We start from the raw sequence: 18,866 nt of genomic DNA on the forward strand, positions 1-18,866 counted from the left end.
CTGAAGCGAGATTTAGTCTCGCTTCAGTGTCTCTTTAAGGCCATTCGAATTCGTGATCACAACTCGTTATCCGAATTCAATTCGTTATCACGGCTTCAATTCAAATCGAATTCTATGGTCGTAATCACGACCGAATACGGATGAAAGGATACCCGAGGTGACGTGACATGAGATAGACATGGGTATGTACAGTTCCTAGCACACAAATAACTATGCTGTTCCTTTTTTCTTTCTCTGCCTGAAAGAGTTAAAAATCAGGTATGTAAGTGACAGTTCCTGTCAGGACTGAGTCAAACTACAGTGTGACCCTCACTGATAAGAAATTCCAACTATAAAACACTTTCCTAGCAGAAAATGGCTTCTGAGAGCAGGAAAGAGATAAAAAAGATCAATAGTTCATAGATTTTAGCTCTGGCATACTTCAATGAATGTGTCATTTAGCAAAAACAAAACCGTAAAAACGTAAAAAGTAGATTTAAATATAAAATAAAACTGTAGAATAACTTAAAATAAAAAGTCATTTTAAGAAGGAGGATGATGAATTCAATTGTTTATTTCATTCTTTATTTTCACCTTGGGTGTCCTTTAAAGTAAACCTGAGACAAATGGAGGAAAAGGTTCCAGTCCTCTGTAGTCTATTTTCTCACTCCCCGCGCTCTTCCCCCCCCCCCCCCCCTCTTTATTGGGGACCACAAGGACATTGGTAGAGAAAACCGACTACCAGGGGCCGGATGAAACCCCATTTGTCTCAGGTTTACGTTGTCGAAGCAGGTGCTTACGATGCAAAATGCTGGCCACGGATTGCCTGACTTTGGCGCCACTATAGCATTAGTGGTAATCTCTGGACCATGAATTACTTCTCCCTGAGTTGCTACAACTTGGAGAGGGAATAGTGTTTTACATCGCCAGAAATTTGAGTGTTAGACATTCGTCTTACCCCATATATAAGTCATTGGCAGCATGCACATACATATGCCTTTAACCACTTGAGGACTGCAGTGTTAACCCCTCATCATTCTCATCATTCATTACTTCTGTCTATCCGAGATTTTTCTTGGTCTGCCACTGCGAGCCTTAACCATAAAATAGCATATTTATACATACCTTGGGCTTCCTTCAGCTCCATAAGCCTAGATCGCTCCCACGCTGTCGTTCTCCGCTGCCTCTGTCCGCCGGTACCAGGTCCCGTAATTTCGGCAAGTCGACGCAAGCGCAGTGCGCTCTCTCCTTACTGTGCATGCGTACAAAGCCGGAGGGAGCCCCTGCGCATGCATACAACTGGTCGCGTCCGGCGGAAGTGACGGGACCCGGTACCGGCGATAGAGGCAGCGGTGGATGGCGGCGTGGGAGCGATCCAGGCTTATGGAGCTGCAGGAAGGCCCAGGGATGTATAACATCTTTTTTAGTTTTTTAGCTATGCTTCGTCTCTGGTTCCCTTTAAGTCTGGTGACTGCGATGGCCACTCCAAAATGTTCTAGCCTTTAATATGCAACCATGCTCTAGTGGACTTAAAGGTATGCTTGGGATCATTGTCCTGTTCAAAGGTCCAATGTCTCCCAAGCCTTAGGTTTGTGATGGACTGCATCACATTTTCATCCAATATCTCCTGGTACTGAAGAGGATTCATGGTACCTTGCACACGCTGAAGCTTCCCTGTACCTGCAGAAGCAAAACATCCCCAAAGCATGATTGACCCCCCCCCCCCCCCCTCGCCATGCTTCACAGTAGGCAAGGTGTTCTTTTCTTCATTGGCCTTGTTCTTCCTCCTCCAAACATAGCATTGATCCATGGGCCTAAACAGTTCTAATTTTGTTTCATCAGTACACAGAACACTACCACAAAAGTTTTGGGATAGTGTTCTGTGGACTGATGAAACAAAATTAGAACTGTTTGGGCCCATGGATCAACGCTATGTTTGGAGGAGGAAGTACAAGGCCTATGAAGAAAAGAACACCTTGTCTACTGTGAAGCATGGGGGGGGGGGGGGGGGGTCAATCATGCTTTGGGGCTGTTTTGCTTCTGCAGGTACAGGGAAGCTTTAGGGCCTGTTCAGACTGTCAGCGTATGAAGAACGGGTATAAAATCAAAGAAACGCAAGTTGAAAAACACATGCGTTTTTCTTGCGTTCTAATGGGTTTTCTATTGCGTTTTGCACACACACGTGACCCAGGGGAAAAAAAGAATTATGGGAACCGCAGAGGGAAACGTACACTAAAAAAGCAATAGTAGGCGTTTTTGATACGCGTCCATAGATTTTCATTGCGTCCGTTTCTATGCGTGAAGCACAGAACTGCATGCAGCAATGCGGATAAGAAACGTATGCATCTCTTATGCATACATGTGAACTAGCCCATTCAAAAGCATTAGGAGCCGTTTCTATGCGTTTTTGGTACCCGTACGCGTTCCCTGAAAACGGCTAGGAACGCGCATAGTCTGAACAGGCCCTTAGCGTGTGCACGGTACCATGAATATATCATGAATATGCATATATATGTATGTATGTATGTATGTATGTATGTGTGTGTATATATATAAAATATATATATATATATATATATATATATATATATATATATATATATATATATATATATATATATATATACTCACATCACTTCCTGGTTGGCGGCCATGTTTTTTGTTTGTAAATACTGCCTTAAAACTGGCGATTAAAAGCCAGGATAGCGGCGGAAATGACAAATAGAGACCCGGGAGATCACAGTGACTCGATTGGTATGTTTTTTATTGTACAAATCGGACAGTACAGATTCTCTTTAAGGATTTCACAGAGATGTGACATTGTGCAGTCCCTACACTCAGATTAAGTGCAATCCTGCAGTGTCAAAGGGAGAAGAACCGTTGTCTCAGTTGTGATGTGTGCCGGGGTGTAACTGCAACTGGGCTGTAAGGGACCCCAACTTCTACTTCACTCCCTCAGATAAAGGGGGTCATGGTTCAGATCAGGTGTTTTTGTGGCTACTTGTCTTGTGTTATGGCTGCACTTGTTGTGGGTGAGAAGATCCTGATGGCCACACTTGTTTTATGAGCCTTGTGAAATGGGCCCCCAGGCTGTGAGAGTCACCAGAGCTAGGCAAGGGAAGGGGTGTGAACATTGGGGGGGCACCATCAGTTTTGCTGGGGGGCCTCATGATTTGTAGTAACGCCACTGGATGTGTGTATATGTACTGTGCTTGTATATCAAACGTTGCTTGGTTACTAAGTCATAATTTCATAACAATTTTGATAGTCTTGCAAATCGATCTTAAACCAAGTAACTTGCAGTCCAAGGTTTTACTGTATAATAATTTGCATTTTTAACCTCAAAACTAACTATAATGCCTGTAACAAGTAAAGGTAGCCCTGGAATATGCTTGTTGAGAACCGAGGCTGCAAGGTGAAGGTGGTCAGAGGACTTACTCGGCTTATAATAAAGAAAAAGCAGTTTGTTCTTTTCATAGCATTTACATTGTGTTCTATAATATAGCCTTCTTAAAGGGAAGGTTCAGGGAAACCTGTAAAAAAATAAAAATCCCTATCCACTTACCTGGGGCTTCCTCCAGCCCGTGGCAGGCAGGAGGTGCCCTCGCCGCCGCTCCAGAGGCTTCCGGTCGTCTTCGGTGGCCGACCTGGCCAGGCCGGCTGCCAGGTCGGGCTCTTCTGCGCTCCAAGGACGGGCTCTTCTGCGTCCCACGCGGGCGCGCTGACGTCATCGGACGTCCTCCGGGCTGTACTGCGCATGCGCAGTAGTTCTGCGCATGCGCAGTACAGCCCGGAGGACGTCCGATGACGTCAGCGCGCCCGCGTGGGACGCAGAAGAGCCCGTCCTTGGAGCGCAGAACAGCCCGACCTGGCAGCCGGCCTGGCCAGGTCGGGTCGGCCACCGAAGACGACCGGAAGCCTCTGGAGCGGCGGCGAGGGCACCTCCTGCCTGCCACGGGCTGGAGGAAGCCCCAGGTAAGTGGATAGGGATTTTTTTTTTTTTTACAGGTTTCCCTGAACCTTCCCTTTAAAACAAAAGGTAACTACATGTGATCAGTCCCCCTTGTGTAAACTAGAACACTAATAACATTAGATTGAAGCTATGTGAATCGCATACGTTTGAAAAAGGCGCCTGTTTAAAAGGGCGCAGGCTAGCTATTCGATAGCTAGTAGATATTCTACTACTGCTATGAATAAGTAAGTATAATATCTGTAAATTCACTGCATTTATACAGTATTTTACTATGACCTAACATCCCCCTACTGTTACACAGAACCCTCTGCTGGCGGTACCTAACCCTTAAACCTATCAATCTATCATCTACCTGCTATCATCTCCTCAGTGTATAGTTCAATAATCACCTTGCTGAAAGAATCTTTTTCAGGTGGTGGTAAGGGGTTAAAGATTCCAGCAGTGGGCTCTATTTACAAAACTTTTTTTTTTTTTTCAAATATATTTTATTAACGCTTTGAGGGTACAGAAGGAAATACATTAACAGATATGCATGTTAACACAAATGATATTCATGTCGATAACATTTTCCTTGTCTTCCCCTCTTTTTCCTTTTCTTCCCTCTCCTCCCCCCTTCTTCCCTCCTCCCCCCCCTCCCCCCTGTGCTCAATGCCATTTAGGTATTAGGATTATTAACCATCTAGATAATTTCCATTTGAATATATTTTGTAGACTGTATCACTTTCTATAGAACTAGGTCATACAGGGTCTGCTTATCTCATGAATATGACAACTACTACTTCAAATCTAGCTAATCTCAACTAGGGTATGGCTTGTGTTTGAGAACTCCCAGGCTTCCGCCTATGTCTTCCAGACAGTACCAAGTAGTAAGAGTGAAGTTACCCATCAACGTGTTAATTTCTTCCTGGGAGAAAGTGTCCAATATATAATTTTTCCACATTTTAAAAAAGGATTTAGTCCTTTTTTCTAGGGCTTGCAGCGTGTGAAGTTTTTCTAGCAGAAATAAAGATGCCAGTTCTTGTTTGAGTAGCGACAAGGTTGTAGAGTTCGGAGATATCCACCGTTGGAATATGGAGCGTCTTGCTGAGGCCAGTATTATGTGAAACAAGGTTGAGGGTTTTTTTGAGTGGTCTTCATGTTTGTCATAATAATGAAATAGACATAATTTAACTTCTTTTTCCACTTGCTTATGACATATGTTATTGGCATACTTAAGAACTGTGTCACAGAAATGGTCTATGACATAACATCCCCAAATGCAGTGCATTAAATCTGCTTGCGGACATTTACACTTAGGGCATTGTGGAACATAGTAGCTTGGGGGGTTTTTGTACTTAACCACCCTGGCGTTCTATTAAGATCGCCAGGGCAGCTGCGGGAGGGTTTTTTTTAAATAAAAAAAAAACTATTTCATGCAGCCAACTGAAAGTTGGCTGCATGAAAGCCCACTAGAGGGCGCTCCGGAGGCGTTCTTCCGATCGCCTCCGGCGCCGAGAATAAACAAGGAAGGCCGCAATGAGCGGCCTTCCTTGTTTTGCTTAGATCGTCGCCATAGCGACGAGCGGAGTGACGTCATGGACGTCAGCCGACGTCCTGACGTCAGCCGCCTCCGATCCAGCCCTTAGCGCTGGCTGGAACTTTTTGTTCCGGCTACGCTGGGCTCAGGCGGCTGGGGGGACCCTCTTTCGCCGCTGCTCGCGGCGGATCGCCGCAGAGCGGCGGCGATCAGGCAGCACACGCGGCTGGCAAAGTGCCGGCTGCGTGTGCTGCACTTTATTTGATGAAAATCGGCCCAGCAGGGCCTGAGCGGCAGCCTCCGGCGGTGATGGACGAGCTGAGCTCGTCCATACCGCCAGGCTGGTTAATATTAAATGCGTATTTCGCTCTATGTATAAAAAGTAGATGTGATGTTCTGTGCTGCTCATTGCTGATTAAAGATCTAAACACATGGAGCCCCTTTATAACGCTATGTCCAATATCTTCCTCCAGTATATCAAATGCTATATTTGCTATTGTATCTTCCTTAATCCTAGATAGTCCTGCGTTAATCAGAGCCAGTGATTGTGCTGGTTTCCCAGGGGCAATCAGGTTGTCAAATGCATCTGGTAGTGCTATTGAATTTAGGTTCTTAACATGGGATCGCACTAGAGATTGTACTTGTAGATACTGGAGGAAGCTATTTTTTGAAATGGAGTATTTTGTGATTAATTCTTTAAACGTCAACCATTTCCCTGCTTTTAAATCCAAGAGGTTCCCTAGTTTAGATATGCCCTTAACCTCCCAGTCTGAGAAATGTTGTTGAGTAATACTATCTGGAAAGTGTGGATTCCCCCATATCGGCATGTATTTGGAGATGTAAATGGGTAGATGTAGTAATTTACGGATATTTTTCCATGTAATCACTGTGTCTCTTATGATTGCATTTTGACGAAGTCTTAGTGGGAGGTCTCTGAGTTTGGAGTGCAGGAGGCCAGGGAGAGCCCAGGGCTTTGCTACTTTGCTTTCCAATGCATAGTTGGAGTATTTATCCATATTTTTCAGCCAGTCATGGACATGTCTCGCTAAGGAGGCTAGGATTGTAACTTTCTTAGGGAGACTCTGGGCTTTCTACCTTTCCATATAAATCTGGAAAAAGCTGCTTCTAGTTGTTTTATGTCTTTATGCCTAATAAGGAGTGGAAGTGTCTGCATTGGATACAACAGTCGTCCCATTGTAGTCATCTTGATTAGGGCCCCTCGACCCGCAACACCAATAGGGAGTTCATGCCACTTTACTAGTTGTTCTTTTATTTTAGAAAAAAGCGGGGTATAATTCAGTGCATATAGCTGGGTGGGATCTCTGGGGATATTAATTCCTAGGTATTTTATTTGAGATGTTACTATTTTTATTCCTAAGTTTGAGTATTCTGTTTACAAAACTTTTCATAAATCACTTGTATCACCTAATTAATAAAAATAACATTTCAGCACATTTACAAGCAAAATAATCACTCGTAAGTAATTTGTTCCCAATTAACTTAATTTCAATATTACCTTAGTTATATTACTTTAAACTTCCACAGAACAAAAATATAACATAGATAAGGTGAAAACAGGTGTGAAAAAGCTTTGTGAATCATACCCAACGTGTGTTTATTATCTTTGCTTCTCTGACTGATAAAGATCCCGATAATGCCTTTAAACCGCATCTCTCCCTCTCAGCACAGTACTACATACCAGCCTACAAAGTAGATGCAGCCTGGAGTGAAAAGTCACAAGCAAGCCAGTCAGTCAGGAATAGTGTATATACATCTCCTTGCTAGTTACAGTACTACAATGTTACAGCACATCTAGCTACATGTTTCCTCCTCAGATCAGCCTCCTCCTCATGTCTCCTGCATGCTGTGACACTGTGAAATATATTTGTGTAACGAATGAAGGGTGATTTTGAAGCAGGGAGAGAGGAAGAGAGAAGTGCCCATAGCACTAGTGGTAATGTGTACCCTAATATAGAGTATTAAAAAAAAAAGTTGTTTTAATTGATGGCATTCATTTAACTGCTCCTATGGAAGTCATTTTTTTGCCTATGTCAACCTAGAAATGCATGTAGCTCTGCTGGTTTTTTATAGCCCAGCATTACATTATTTACATCAATAGCTGCACACTGATGTTTTTCTGTTATTTGCAGTATTTCTTCTAGCCTCAGTGCTTCCAGTTATGTTATGCAGAAACTAGTGTGAAAATGAGGATTTATTCCCCAAAATGAACTATTCACTGCCGTATGAACTATCACCTGTCTAATCATGTCTGTTCCCTCACTGAAAAGGTTGTTAGAAAGGTGCGCCTTCAATTGGGAAGTCCTGTGCTGAGCTAATATTGTATCTTTTTCCTTGGTCTTCTTAACAGACAGAGGTCCCCTTAATCCATTTCCATCATTTTCTAGTCTAAGGATGCTCAGCTGCTGTCATTTCACGCAAATTAGGTTTGCTTTCAATAGGTTAGCGGACAAAATAATGACTATTTGCATTGTGAGGAAAAGTGGAGTGTCCATAGATGATTCCCATTGTGCCTCATAAACAACTGATAATTTCTAGTTCTCATTATCTACACGCAACAACCAGCTGAAAGAAACATTTCAAGGCAATACACAACAAACTGCAAAGACGGGAAAAACATGTCATTGTAGTTGTAAATGATTATGCTGTGACAGAGCTGTTCTGCTGATTGCAGAAATGGCTCCATTCACGCTAGCATACAGTCTCGGTTACCATTATCTATGTATGATGTGTGGTTTGGGGTTGGGCGATACTCATTTGCAGCACACGAGTTGCTTTATCACATGGTGATGAGGAGCTGAGCAGCCTGCAACAGGCAGAGCACCGTGGTGTGCTAATTACACAGGAGAATAGCACATTCACCTGCCAGGGCCACGTGTGAAGGAATTGATCATTTCTGCTTGATTTTTAATGTGTGTGGATTTCACACCTGACTTAATGCGTAATTTTCTCAAATTATGTTTGGTTTGTTTGCTATGGGATAATTCACTTTCTGGCAAAAACATCTGAGAGCAGTACAAGACAAGGCCATTCTTTTTTCCCCCCAAGCCATGTTATAGGAATTGGTTCTTATCACAAACACTTGTTTAGGAGCAGTGATGTGCAGTGATCCGTGGCAACCATTGTGTGTTCATCTCTCAGCAATTTACAGCAGTTTTCCTCAACACTTACACATGGCGTGCCTCACAGTGAGAAGCACAGTGTGTGCGTGCGTGCAAGCAAGCAAGCGTGTGTGCGCACCATTGACAGTACATCCTAATTGCTTATAAATGCATTGTAAACCTTCAGCAGCGCTTCAAATTAACTAAAACACGTCTCTAGGTATTTTTATATACCATCTATTGTTTGCATAGTTACATAAGTCAAAAAACAAACGTCTATCAGTTTCAAACTCACTAAAAGTCCTGGGCCAGTGCCATACAGGCAAAGTGGGCAACTACTACTTAATCATCGGGAATCTGCGTTTTCCCGTTGGGTTAATTAATTACTTCCGCCACTACTCAGCATCGCACCGCAGATTCCCGATGACACGCCGCAGCCTATTCAACACGTGCAGGAAATGGCTCCTGCACGCATTGTCTAATGTGAAAGAGCCCTAAGCACTTTGAGTCCAACAGGAGAAAAGTGCTATACAAATATTAGGATTATCATCATTAGATATGCCACAGTTTTATGTTTAAACCATTTTTTTCAGTTTTTGATGTTTCATTGTCTCTGCTCGATGAGTCTTTGAAGCTAAAAATGTATGAACCATTCAGCTTTTATTATCTTTTCTCTGCTCTCAGAAGCTGTTCTCTGCCAGGCAAGAGTTCTATAGCTGTAATTCCTTATCAGTGAAGATTATGCTATAGTCAGACTAGGACTCGACTGTAGAGAAACTGTCACTTGCATAGAGAAATGTTATCTATTTCAGGCAGAAAAAAAAAGGAACACTTCATAGTTATTTGTATGTTTGGCATTGTACACATACATGTCTATCTTGTCAGGTCACCTCTGTATTCGGGGAGAGGAAACAGAGATTCTGGCACCAGAAAGCAGCAAGAAGAGGATGACTAGCGGCAAATGGATCCAATTCTCAAGAAGAGAAAGGCAAGGCACCGATTCCATAAAAGCTCTTTATTTTGATTGGGTAAGGAGGGGAGGGGGATCGGTGGAAAAATGGATGCTCCCCCCTTACGCACGCACGCACACACACACACACACACATACCACCCAAGAGCTTTAATGGAAGAGGTGCCTTGCTTTTCCCATCATCTATATAGCATTATCTCTGTATATGAAAAAATATATATTTTTTTTTTTACATTAAACCACAAAGCCCCGTAGAATCATAGCTGGATTGCAATGAGAAGAGCAGAACAGAATGATTGGGGTTTGGTTGTTAGGGGTTAATATACTTGGCCTTATACAATAAAAGTTTCTGTAGATGATATGTACACAACAATAAGAAAAATGACAAGGCTGTATACATGCAATCTATCTCCTATAACAGCCAATCATATTCTCTATTGTTAGAAGATAAAAAAGAAATACGTAAAAAGCTGTGTTTCATTTCAACTTCTCACAAGGATGACCTTGTGTCTGTGTAACTTACTTCATAGATGTAATCAAAGAGCTCCAGGATAGTGAGGATGCTAGCACCTATGAAAAGTCCCATCTGTCCACCAATGTCACCTGTTGGAAGAGATAAGTCAGCATCACTAATGACTTTTTATTAGTACATTACATGTCAAACTAAAGCAAACCTTCAATGAGTAAAAATGCTCTAAGTAATCCCTGCTGTGGTCAAATCTGACTGTGAGGGAAGTCGCCTTGAATTTAACCTGAATACAGTGTGTCTCTCTGCTCCGTACCTCAAGCTCCACCCACCTTGATCTCACTGCAGACTGTGGTATGAAGATGGGCAGTTTTTGACAGAGGTGGGTGGAGGCCGGCTTTGCATCCAGGTTAACTCTGGTCAATTGTTCTAACGGGTGGATTTTCCCAGAACCATATTAGAGGAGATTACTCCACTATATGTCTATGGAAGAAGAAACTGATATGATCACTTTTAACTATACACACTAACTTTGGGATATTTACAGTTTAGAGGATTTTCCTGCACTTCAGGTACACTTGAAATATAATTTTTAGAGAGTGAGCGTGAAGCCTGGTACAATGACTGGCCAGTTTTCCCACCTCCATGTAGCATGAGATCTTACCTACACTCTATGTTCATAGAATTCAAATGCTGTTGAGCCTCATATTCCATGCAGGTGGTAAAATTGGCCAGTCATTGGCCAATCAAAATTGGACGTGTGCATGCACCCTAAGTAAGCATGGATGTCTAGGGCAGCACTGTAGATTTGTATATTATATAATTTGCATTGTGTGGCAATTTTGCCATGTATGGAATACAAAGGATTAGACATAGAACCTTGGGGGATGGATGTCACATTTTGAGGACTAGAATATACTCTTTTATAACTCATTTGTAGGCATACTTATTCATGTGCTTAGTTAGTATGTTGAAGGAAATGGGGCAATTCCCTAAGTAGAGACCTAGCTCAACCACCTCTTCTCGAGTTGTAAGTTTTATATCGTAGGTGAGTATTAACAATACTAGTAGATTAACTCCTTCCATTCAATATTTGTTAGATGTAGGGAGGGGATGACTTTTAGCACAAGTGTTTGTTGCACTTCATTCCCCTATGCATAGATAGGGGAAGGGGTGTAACTAGAAATCACTGGACCCCTCCCGCAATACTTTGGATGGGGCCCCTTTCCCTACCCCCCTCGCTTTCTGCACAGGTTAACTGAGAACCAATGTTATTCAACTGGGCATTTTCTGTAATAATTACATTAGTTTCTGTAATAAAACATGCATGTTTTCACACATACAGACACATACATACAGACACACATGGTGTACAGAAATCACATACAGAAAACCGACAGACGAGTATGCTCACAGCCTCAGCTTATTACACTGGCTCTGTCCACCTCTGATGGAGCAGAACTGGCTCTGCAGACTCCTCTGGCAGCATCACTACAGTATACGGCACTTGGGGAGGGGTAGAGAGGTTGGGGGCTTGGCGCTGTACACAAGTCCCTACTGCACACTAGGGGCTGTTTGCAAATATTTGTCTGTGTCTGACAAACTTTGTGTGATTCCTTATCAGAGGCTGAGCAGACCCAGTCATTGGAACAATTGTGTAGAGAGCAGAAAGTTTTTTCTCTCTGTGCCCTTAGTTCTCAGTCTCTCAGGACAGGAAAAATAAACTTCTCCCCCAACGAGGCCCCTTGCGGCTTCCTGGCTTCCCGGTGGTTGCATTCCTTGCAGGATCTATAGTTATGCCCCTGGATATGGGACTCTCATGCAGGGAGTGGCCGCTGATGACCAGCAGAAATCACGCCATGTACAGTATATCTATGAAGGAGGAAGAGCAGGTCAGGCTTCGCTTGTCTATTTCCTGCAGTGATGTCATCAGAATATGGGTCGGAGAGATAAGATATCTAGCAGAGGAGGAGCTATGGAACCAAAGACCTCTCATTCCCTCTATGAGCATGGCCACCTTTTATGTGTATTCACCTTTGTTGTGTCTGTTCCCCCTTGCCTGAGTCTGTATATACAGTATCAGAGCAGCTGAAATCTTATGGAGCTCTACTGCTGCATTTCAAGGCTAATAGAGATGAAAGGCATTGGAGGCCGGGGATAGGAGAAGAACATCATAGAAGAGAATTCATTTAAGATAAAACAACATAACATTCTGATAAATAAATACAGCCTTGTTGTTCAATATGTTAGAGCATATAAAACGCTGTGCTTCCTGCTCTCAGCAGGCCCGTCACTTTTCTATTATTGTACAGAATGGAGCTGCATTTCAGGGTCACACAACTCCTTGCAGTGAGCTTTCATATTGATTTACACGGAGGCTATCAAAGTAATTGGATGAAAGAGACCACATACATGTAGTTATTACATAGTCACAGGCCAAATACTGTAAAGGAATGTCACAGCGATCAGTGCACCGTTGTAGCTGGGACATGTGCCGACTCACCAAGCAGCCCGGCTACCTCGTAAGCCTTTCTCTGTTCTACCGTCTCATAATTCAAAGCTTCAAAGAAGACATCCAGAACCAGAATATTCTCCCTGTGTAAAGGAAACAAGTGACGTTAGATACATTCCGAAAAGGTGCTTCCTCCCACATTGATAGCTTTGTCACTGGTAGAATCTGCTGAGCATGAGTTATGTGGGTTTTTATTGGGGTGTTTTATGTATATCTCTTGGGAACTGCTGCAGCAGGCTTTCACTGCCATGACTTCAGCTCTGTCACATACATAGGTTTGTGAAGCCAGTAACTCGCATAGCCTTTAACCACTTTGTCCTCCTTGACGTATAAAAACGCATGCACGCGCACTCCCGGCCGCGGATTTGGTAGCCCAGGAATCAATGTATCGGGCTATGGAGCCCGATCACTGATTCCTCTCCCCCGCTGAAAAAGCGACAGCTTCTCTCGGAAGCTACGCTTTTTCTGAAGCTATGTCCCTCTAAGCGTACATTGTACGCTTAGAGTGATGTCATGTAAACAAAGTCAAGATTGCCATCTTGTGGTCAAAAAGTAAAACTACAAGTAAAAGTAAAAAAACATTACAATACACAAATATTTCCCCAAATAAAACACTTTTTATATCCCACCCTCCCAAAAATGCCCACATAAAATGTTTAATAAAAAAAAAAAAACATTACTATAAAAAAAAACAAACACAAATATTTACTTAAGGGTCTAAACTTTTTAAATATCTATGTAAAGATGAAATATTTCTCTCTTTTTTTTATAAGCTTGTAAATAGTGATGGATGCAAAATGGAAAAAATGCTCTTTTATTTCCAAATAAAATATTGTCGCGATACATTGTGATAGGGACATAATTTAAACGGTGAAATAACCGTGACAAATGGGCAAATACAATACGTAGGTTTTAACTATAGAGGCATGTATTATTTTAAAACTATAATGGCTGAAAACTGACAAATAATGAATTTTTTCATTTTTTTTTTTATTCTTACTGTTAAAATGCATTTACAGTAAGGTAGCTCTTAGCAAAATGTACCCCCCAAAGAAAAACTAATTGGTGGCAGAAAAAACAAGATATAGATCAGTTCATTGTGATAAGTAGTGATAAAGTTATAGGCTAATGAATGGGAGGTGAACATTGCTCGGATGCATAAAGTGAAAACGACTGAGAGCTTAAGTGGTTAATTTTACTCTTTATTTTCATGTGCTGTGATCCTTTTCTCCCAAACCTGCACCTCAGTCCATGGGCAAAATACGAATTGTGGATGATAAGAAGATTACTCCATGTGAGTTTTTTATTTTAATCACCTGACCTTCGCTCAGGCATTGACGGTAAATCCGTTTCACCTGTGTGATGGCTAAGCGAGAAGTGCTTAGCTTATACAAGCTTTGCCCCTACCTGAAAGGCTTGTGCTGTGGAGCTGTCTTTCAGCACCACATTACTGCTACTTCCCTCCAGTTTAACCTGCAGCATCGCCACTACATTGCCGAGCAACCCGACACACTACTGACTTCCACTGCACCTCTTGCAGACCTCAGGGAGGATTCTCATTGGTCTACTAAACTGACCAATGGGAGTCATCCTCAGAGAGGATTCTCATGCAGGAGAAAAGCTAACTGGTTAGGGGACAATGTTTTAACAGCTGAAGTAATAGGTGGTCTGGGCCAGGGGATGGCTTTGTGCTGGGGAAAGGCTGTCCACTCTCTTGGTTAGCTGTCTGACTCGGGATCACATCACTGGTTTTTCCAAAGGGAATTGCTCTGGGCCAGCTGCATCAATCATGAGGAATGGCACAGTCCCGTATTTACCTTTACTAACAATAAGGAATCTGGGAAGGTTAATCAGAATTTTGATTAATAACCATATCTTTCTGCGCATTACACTAGACCTCCTTTACTGCACACAATATACGGCTGCCTGATTTCTACAGAATAACATCTACAGCAGTTGTGGATGAATAAGTCCTCTTGGATACAATAGTTGATTTTCCCGGCAATCCCTCTGCTAGGTATACACGATGAGATTTTCTGGCAGATTTCCTGCCAGATAGATTATTTCCAACATGTCCGATCTGATTCCCAATTGATGTTTCCCTTCGATTTTCCTTTCACACCTATGGAAAATCGATCGGAACTCAGATCGGACATGTTGGAAATAATCGATCTGGCAGGAAATCTCATTGTGTGTACTGGGCATTAGGCCTGGGACTCACTGGGAGCGCAGCACTTACTGATCGCTGGCAATTGGCAAAGTGCTACACCAGTGGATGCCTATGGGGGTGGCCCCACTAGCAGCATAAATCACTGATTGCAGCGATCGCATCAGTGGCTACAGTAGCCACATTTTGAAGGTTTTAGGAATTGCTGTGAAATCTCAGAACTTCGGCAGATCACAGACGTTTTGTGATTGCCACAAAGTGTCCTTAGTGGGTCTTAGGTCTTACCTTTATTTTAATAGTGTCTATTGGTGCCGATACACAGCCTGTACCCTCAGGGCCATTTCACACTGGGCCTGCACTTTACCGAACCCCACTGCAGAGCAATTAAAGTTTATGGAGGCTTTCACACTGACGCTGTACGGCGCGATGTGATGGAAGAGACGTTTTTGCCACATCCCTGACGCTCTACTACAGATCTACAGTATGTTACTGCGCGGTTCTGTGTAGACGTTTGGTGGACTGGAAGTCATGTAAGTCTATGGCGACGCATTTCAATGTGACAACCAGCCGCAGATTTAACGCATCGTGTGTGCACATTTTTTTGCAATACGCTTCCGCACACGTGATTGCATCGGCTACAGGAAGTGAGCGTCACTTCCTGCTTGGCCAGCTGCCAGACGATTATTACCGCATACTAACGCAGTAATACCCAAAGGCCTGTTTTGTGCCAATCTGCAGTGTGAAGCCAGCCTCATACTCTGAGTTATGCTTAGTGCAACCGGTGCAGCAGATAAGAGAAACCAGACATGGTATTAGGATGTATTGAACCTAATGTTGTATGTTCCTGTAATGTAAACTGACCAGCAGTTTTTGCAGTGCAGCATGTGGACACCAATTTACTGGCTTTGTTCTGCAGTCCAAATAGCTGTGGAGCAGCAGACTGCCTTACCATAGTGCTCAGCAGAAGGTGGAATAGTGCTTATGTGCCCCAGCCTTCAGCTAGGCAAATGGCTGAGCAACCGGCTATCCTGCAAGTACACGTTACAGGAATACTGCAGTACAAGAGATGTATAGCCTTACTACATACAACACAGCATGCGTAGCTCCTGCAGGAGAACACGTACGAAATGTACTTCTCTGACTTGTTAAACTTCTTTTCCAAATACTTGGCAGATGTCTTGCTGGGGATCTTCACCATGGACAGCTCCTTGTTGTATCTGGTAACATTACAAGGCATTGTACACATGCAGTACCCTCCATCCTTCTCTGTCAGCAAACCTGCAGGGACAGGAGAACAGAGATTACAGCTGGTCATGAGGAGATTTACTGGTGTGTAGCACAGGTTGTAAAATAATGTTCATGTACCTGACAAGTGCTGCAAAGATCAGTTGTATCACTATGCTGTGCTAAAGCAGCAGCGTGAGAAAAAATCACCCCCTATGCGCAGCCCTGCTGCGTAGCATGTGCTCTTAGGTTATGTGTGCTCCTTTTATAGCGTGACTGCTACTACTGCTGCGCTAGTAAAGTATCATTTTTTTTTACCTCGTGCTGCTGCTTTAGCGCAGCGTAGTGAATCAACCTTTTTTTATATCTTGCTTTTTTCCCCCCCAGATTTGTGTAATTGGGCTAATTTCGCTTTATACAGCATATGTGCCATAGTGACACATTATGTTACATAATGTATGGCAAACAAAATATTCCATCCTCAGTCTGGGGGTACATGTCAATCCACTTCTTGTTTCTGGAGGCACGTGGCTACCCAATTCTTGTGTCTGGGAGCACCTGGCTACCCATTTATTGTATATAGGGGTACATAGCTATGCACTTCTTGTATCTGGGGGCACATGGCTGCTTAATTCTTGTAACGGGGGCAGGGCTGTGGAGTCGGAGCAATTTTAAGTACTTAGAGTCATAGTCTGTGGTTTCAAAAACTAAGGAGTTGAAGTGGGGAGTCAGATGTTTTTTCTACCACATCCAGAGCCCTGGTAAGTATAAGACGTCAGAGTCCAAGCCATTTTGGGTGCCTGGAGTTGGTGGTTTCATAAACTGAGGAGTCAGATGCTTTTTGTACCGATGCCACAGCCCTGTCTTGGGGGCACATGCCTACTTAAAGGAACACTATCGATGAACATGTTTTTTTTTTCAATTTAGATAGGAAATGTTTGGGAAGTGCTGCTAAGTACTGGTGTATACAGTTCACTGCTTATCTATTTGATTACTGTTATCAAATTCCTTTTACATTTTTCTGATGCCAGTCTGCTGAAATTCTGAGGTAGACTCAGCCATGAGGGGAGGGGGGAAATTCCCTCACAGTGCATCTGTTAACTCTGTGGCAAAGAGCTCAGTCAGAGCTTTCTCTCACAGATAGCAGAGGAAATGTATCTTATGTGCAACATAAACATTTGTAATACTGAAGCGGGAGGACTGGCCAGGGGGGAAAGGGGTAGATTTCCCCCCAGGCTACCTCTCTTTTAAGGATTTAGGGCTGGTACAGTGCCTGCTGCATTCAGGTTTTTGTATAAGGCAATGTGAAACAGGCTGGCTAAGAGAAATAAAGGTGCAGTTATGGAGCAATTAGAGGACGGGTAAGCTGGTAAATGTACACAGCAAGATGCAGAGCAGAGGCTTGCCTGCAGGGTCCATAGAAAAAAAACAACCCTCTGTCTGCTTTCACAACATTATAGCTCCCAACTGTCCCTCTTCTGAAGGGACAGTTCCTCTATGGATATGTGTGTGTGTGTGTGTGTGTGTGTGTGTGTGTGTGTGTGTGTGTGTGTGTGTGTGTGTGTGTGTGTGTGTGTGTGTGTGTGTGTGTGTGTGTGTGTGTGTGTGTGTGTGTGTGTGTGTGTGTGTGTGTGTGTAGGGGGGCGGAGAGTCTTGGAGAATTAAGGTGGCCATACATCTGTTGTCTCGGCGATCAACCAACTGTTTTGATAATTACTATTGGATTGGGTGAAAAATCTGTGCCGCCACAAGCATGCCCAATTGACGATTTGACTGATTTTGGATGGAAATTGGTTGAATCTGAGATGCTGGGAATTCTCAGGCCGATGTGGTTGATTTGGTGCGCTGCGCCTGCGCCCGCTGTGGTAACGACGTGCGATAATCACGAATGATGGACACATCGGAAAACCCTTGCTGTCCTCCCTTCAAATGTATTATGTGATCCCCGGTGCCTGTGCTTTACCTGTCACACTGCCCTGGAAGTGTACTTGCTGTATTTCCACATGCGCGCCCCACGTGACTACCAGCATGTAGCACGTGGGGTGCGTATCTGACGTCATTTGGGCTGGGGCTGCCATGGAAACGGGCCTCTAGTTTGTATTTTTCCCCCAGGCTGAAAGGTCCCAGTCCTCCCCCGCTGAAGTGTGTGAAACCTGATATCTGCTGTAATATTACACTGTTCTTAGCATGTCAGGCTGCTGAGATTCATACCTCTGGAAATGAGACATTCCAAATGTAGCTAAAATCTACACACGATTTAAAGTTTTTGCCTCTGATATTTAACATGAATAGTATTAAAATGTTAACACAGCTACTTAGACATTATTTGTACGTTGTAATTTTAGAATACTTGGGTATTGATAGTATTCCTTTAATTCTTGTATCTGGGAGAGAATGGCTTCTTAAATCTTGTATTTAGTTGTTCAGTGAACAAGCATGATGGATTGGTAAATAGCATGGTGGGATACCTGTACGACCAAAGCAACTACAAATGATGTGATAAATGAAAATCGAGTGCCTGTACTTAGTTTATGACCTGTAGTAAAGGCTGGACCATTCTTGTTTGTATGCATTTTCATGGAAGTTAGAATATCAGAGAATATGTAAATTAGTAACTACTTTTCACAATTTTTCCCCCCTGAAGTTAATTTGAAAGCATTGCATTTTTGTGATTAGACTATAATTTATGGAAAGGGAGACATGTTTTATGAGGACAGTCCCCACTCCGCTCTGTGACTGTCCTGAAGAGTTAACCGCTGTTCAGATCCCAGCTTTCTCTGCTCACTTCAAAGCAGAGGCCGAGCTGAGTCAGCAGATGCACAGATCTAAGCTAGTGACTCTGCTCAGTGCCTGAGCTAACAGCAGTAAGGCTTCCTTACAACGTAGCTAGACCTGCAGTGCTATGCTTACACCAATCCATTACAGTGAATTACAGTAGTA

The 18,866-nt window shown here is 43.1% G+C and overlaps 1 protein-coding gene and 1 long non-coding RNA gene across 6 annotated transcripts in view; one reads left to right on the forward strand and one right to left on the reverse strand.

Moving 5' to 3' along the window:
• Positions 1-18,866, forward strand: part of LOC137541571 (uncharacterized) — a 1,030,398-nt gene that overhangs the window by 990,439 nt on the left and 21,093 nt on the right. The gene's annotated exons all lie outside the window — the stretch shown is intronic.
• ASIC2 (acid sensing ion channel subunit 2) overlaps positions 1-18,866 on the reverse strand; it is a 1,273,426-nt gene that overhangs the window by 12,576 nt on the left and 1,241,984 nt on the right. For both annotated transcript variants that reach the window (XM_068262936.1, XM_068262935.1), the window contains exons 6-8: positions 15,827-15,980; positions 12,527-12,618; positions 10,081-10,160 (exon numbers count right to left, since the gene is read on the reverse strand). In XM_068262936.1, the coding sequence (XP_068119037.1) occupies positions 10,081-10,160; positions 12,527-12,618; positions 15,827-15,980 (326 nt within the window). The remainder of the gene's footprint in view (positions 1-10,080; positions 10,161-12,526; positions 12,619-15,826; positions 15,981-18,866) is intronic.

Source organism: Hyperolius riggenbachi, chromosome 12, assembly GCF_040937935.1.
Source record: "Hyperolius riggenbachi isolate aHypRig1 chromosome 12, aHypRig1.pri, whole genome shotgun sequence".
NCBI lineage: Eukaryota > Metazoa > Chordata > Amphibia > Anura > Hyperoliidae > Hyperolius > Hyperolius riggenbachi.